Source organism: Lactuca sativa, chromosome 4, assembly GCF_002870075.4.
Source record: "Lactuca sativa cultivar Salinas chromosome 4, Lsat_Salinas_v11, whole genome shotgun sequence".
NCBI classification, from domain to species: Eukaryota; Viridiplantae; Streptophyta; class Magnoliopsida; order Asterales; family Asteraceae; genus Lactuca; species Lactuca sativa.
Window position 1 is genome coordinate 339302 of NC_056626.2, and position 3699 is coordinate 343000.

The following is a 3699-nucleotide window of genomic DNA, read 5'->3' on the forward strand; positions in this document are numbered from 1 at the left end:
CATTTCTATTCACTTATGAATAACGATAGCTGAAAATATATAAAAAAAAAAAAAAGAAATTATTTTATCTTAAAAGTATATCAATTCTATTTGTAGAGAATAAAAAATCATGAATTTTTGGTATATTTAAAATCATTTTTCGATACAAATAGCTTCTTAAAAATTAAAAAATTAAAAAAAAAAAAAAACTATGTTTTTTATATATATTAAGGTAATGATTAACATAGTTTAAAGAAACATGTTTTGTTGGAAACACATATGTATTCCTTATCCATTCCCGCTGGTACAACAAAAGCTTTTGCGGCAAAAATAAATAAGTGACCGAGAACAATTCCTTTATTCTCAACTTTTTTTATTTTCTCAATTGAACTTACCTCTATATACATTAAATTAATAGCATTAAAATAAAAATTAAAATAAAATTAATACAAATTATAAAGTGATATAATTTCATATATTCATTTAAATCAATTATTATAATTTTATATAACTAAAAAAATTTCATAATTAATAATTTATTTAAAATAACGATTAATAACTTTGAACTTTTACTATAAAAGTTAAAAAAAAATTGTAACCGTGGTTCTACAGGTTATAAACTAATATATATATATATATATATATATATATATATATATATATATATATATATATATATATATATATATATATATATATATATATATATATATATATATATATATATATATATATATATATGTTCTCTTTCTTTAAATTCATAGCATCATATACATTTTCCAAGTGATTGCTCAAGTATATGCAATATAATTTCTCCAAACACGAAGACGTAGTCCCTAGCTAGCGTTGTGGTAGTTCCTTGGTTTCAACAATATCTTTGACTCTGTACTTGTACCTGCGTGCTGCGTAGAGGAACAAGCTGAAATTGATGATACTAAGAGCCGTTAGAAGCCAATAGAAGTAATCAAATCTTCCGGTGTTTATGTTCTGGGAGAGCCAGGAAGTCTGTCTTTTCTCTTCATTCCCTGTCAAAGAGTTGATGATGCTGTTCAATATAGTGGCGATAAAGCAGCCCAAACCACCAGCTACAGCAGCATAGGCGGAACCGATGCTTTTCATAGCATCCGGGGCCTCCTCGTACAGAAATTCCAATAATCCCACAACGGAAAATACCTCAGCCAGGCCAATGAGGCAATACTGGATCAACAGCCAGTAAGCACTCAGGCCAGGCATTGGACTCAGAAAACTGCCCTCATACCCTTCTCTTATCGCATAATTCCTTCGGTATCTCTCGAAAAACCCAGCCCAGCCCACAGACACGATCGAGATAGCCAAACCCAGCCCCACTCTCTGAAGCTGAGAAGCCCCACGTGGATGACCCGTGATGTGTCTTGACAGAGGGACAAATATGACGTAGTAAAGAGATAGCAAAAGAAATATACTGAGACCTGGAAAAACGGGCATGCATGTTACTGGAAGTTTAAGACGCCCCATGTGAGTGTTGAGTGTATATGCCTGCTGTACTGATAGAGTCAAGTACTCGGTTAAGATCACACTTAGCATTATGGAACATGTCGGAATTGGGATCAGCTTCAACAGGATTTTTACTTCCTCCACTTGGGTGACAGTGCAAAGGTACCAAGGACTCATATTTGTCCCGTCTTCTTTCAATCTAAGAGCTGCTTTGTCCAAACATCTACACAAGATTTCTCCTATATATGTTATGGATGGATATCATGTGCACATTTAGAGGGGGGAAAAAGATCCTTACCTGAAATCATCTGTATGAGCTATCTTGCCGCTGCCTTTGACGGCAGATCTCTTCCCCTGAAGCTCATATAGTCCAACATATTCGCTACTATTAAATGAAGCATTCCGTTTCCGGAAAGCAGCAACGAGGACTTGAGCAACGCGAGTCAGAGGGCTGCCCCCGGGCAACCGGTGTCGGTATAATGGAGTACCAACAAAGAATACTATGTTGGAGATTGCCATAGCTACAGCCAAAGCACCAAAGGCAAAACCCCATCCAAGTTCCATCTGAATGTAGACTACAGCAGTAAATGCCACAATTGCCCCCATTGTCACAGAGAGGTAGAACAAGTTGAAGAACCTGTCGAGATTGGTATTATAATCTCTGCTCCTCTCGTCAAACTGATCTGCTCCAAAAGAAGAGACACAAGGTCTAATACCAGCTGCTCCAAACCCAGTCACGTAAAGGACTGTATAAAGATAAAACATTTGCCATGGTTTTGCAGGTTCACAGTTTCCTAATAACAGTGAAAGCTGGTTGCACTCATCTTGATTAGGCACCAGCACATTCAACGTGGCGCATAACGTTATTCCTGTTAAACCCTTGAATTGAAAGAAAGAGAAATCACCACAAGATATTTGAATAACATTAAATTCAATATTTGAACAACATTATGCATGCATAGATCTACTCATAACTAGTGTGGATGGGTGTGTGGCGTGTTCTTGTTATACTTATAATTGGGTTTTTAAGATGTCTCACAAGAAGATATATGGTAGTGAAAATAGCAATAGTCCAATATCGACCAAGATAAGCATCAGCCAGAAAACCACCAAGAACAGAGGAAGCCTGTGATATTCCCAAAAAATTGTTGACGGCATTCGCTGAACTAGTGAAAGGCCGATGCATCACATAGAACATAAAGGCTACCATGTTCACCGACAACCCAAAATAAGCCATTCTTTCTGCCATTTCATTCCCTGCAATTGGTATCAGTTAGTCACTGGTGTCTGCTAATCCACGATCAAGAACAGGGAGAAGACAAGTTAGTTGGTTAATAATTTACTTTTTTTTAATAACCAAGCTTAAGGGCCCGGTAGGCAAAAGTCGTACGTAAATCACCACCTAGGTCTAGAGTAAGTGTAAGTAGTAGTCTTGTTATTTACCAAAAATGAAGAAGGCAGCAAGCCAGCCTCCGGTTTTGGAGAGATCGGTGATAGGCTTCCCATGGATATTCACAGGTGTGGTACCAAGCGTGGTATACCCTCCGGCAAAAGGGGAACGCCTGTTGTCGGATTCAACAAAATACATGCCAAGCTTCTTACTTTTTAATGACTCAGGATTTTCATCCGTACTTACCACCGCAGGCGTTTCAGATAAAACTTCAGGCGACTTGATTTCTCTGATACCCATATCAACAAGTAGAGAATTTCAACTTTGACAATTTAGATAAAATTGGCATAAATTCATTAATATGTACTGTATATATAAAATTCCTGATATCTTCTCCCATGGCGGAATCATTAAGTGAAGTGAATGCGGATCGGGACGGTTGGTGAGTAAATATGTCAATCCCCTCGTCGTCATAACTACAGCATGGCATGCGTTGCAAGAGAATGTATTTACGGAAAGCAAACAGTAAAGAAAGAGACATCCAGCTAATCAGTAACTAATAAATGCGGTTTTGGGTGGGGTTTTGAAGGAATTAATGACAAATGGTAATAATAGGCAACAGATGTGATGGGGACAGATAACGCTGCTACCATTAATGCATTATTAATGACAAATTTTATTAGCCTTCTTCTTCAGTTGTGGGTACACCGTACAATCACCAGCCACCACATTATGACATGTCATTCCTGTCCAAGAAGAAGCCAAAGCGACTCTATAGTGTTGATCTGTAGATTTCCATCGCCCCTTCAAGCAATTTAGTCCATTAAATAAAATTAGATTAGTTTAAATAATTAAGT

At 36.8% G+C, this 3699-nt stretch overlaps 1 protein-coding gene across 1 annotated transcript; it reads right to left on the bottom strand.

Moving 5' to 3' along the window:
• Window positions 1–709: 709 nt before the first annotated feature.
• LOC111920450 (protein NRT1/ PTR FAMILY 6.1) lies at window positions 710–3312 on the bottom strand. Its single transcript, XM_023916032.3, has 4 exons — window positions 2896–3312; window positions 2492–2709; window positions 1751–2331; window positions 710–1675 (listed from the first exon to the last, which is right to left on the bottom strand). The coding sequence occupies exons 1-4, from the start codon at window positions 3140–3142 to the stop codon at window positions 820–822; spliced, it is 1902 nt and encodes a 633-aa protein (XP_023771800.1). The 5' UTR covers window positions 3143–3312; the 3' UTR covers window positions 710–819.
• Between the last annotated feature and the right edge of the window lie 387 nt (window positions 3313–3699).

Excerpts from the sequence above, each read along its gene's own strand:
- LOC111920450 (XM_023916032.3), bottom strand. The coding sequence starts at position 3,142 with ATGGGTATCAGAGAAATCAAGTCGCCTGAAGTTTTATCTGAAACGCCT. Across the intron at positions 2,710-2,895 it reads TGCTGCCTTCTTCATTTTTG|GGAATGAAATGGCAGAAAGA; the intron begins GTAAATAACAAG and ends TACCAATTGCAG. Across the intron at positions 1,676-1,750 it reads GCTCATACAGATGATTTCAG|ATGTTTGGACAAAGCAGCTC; the intron begins GTAAGGATCTTT and ends AATCTTGTGTAG.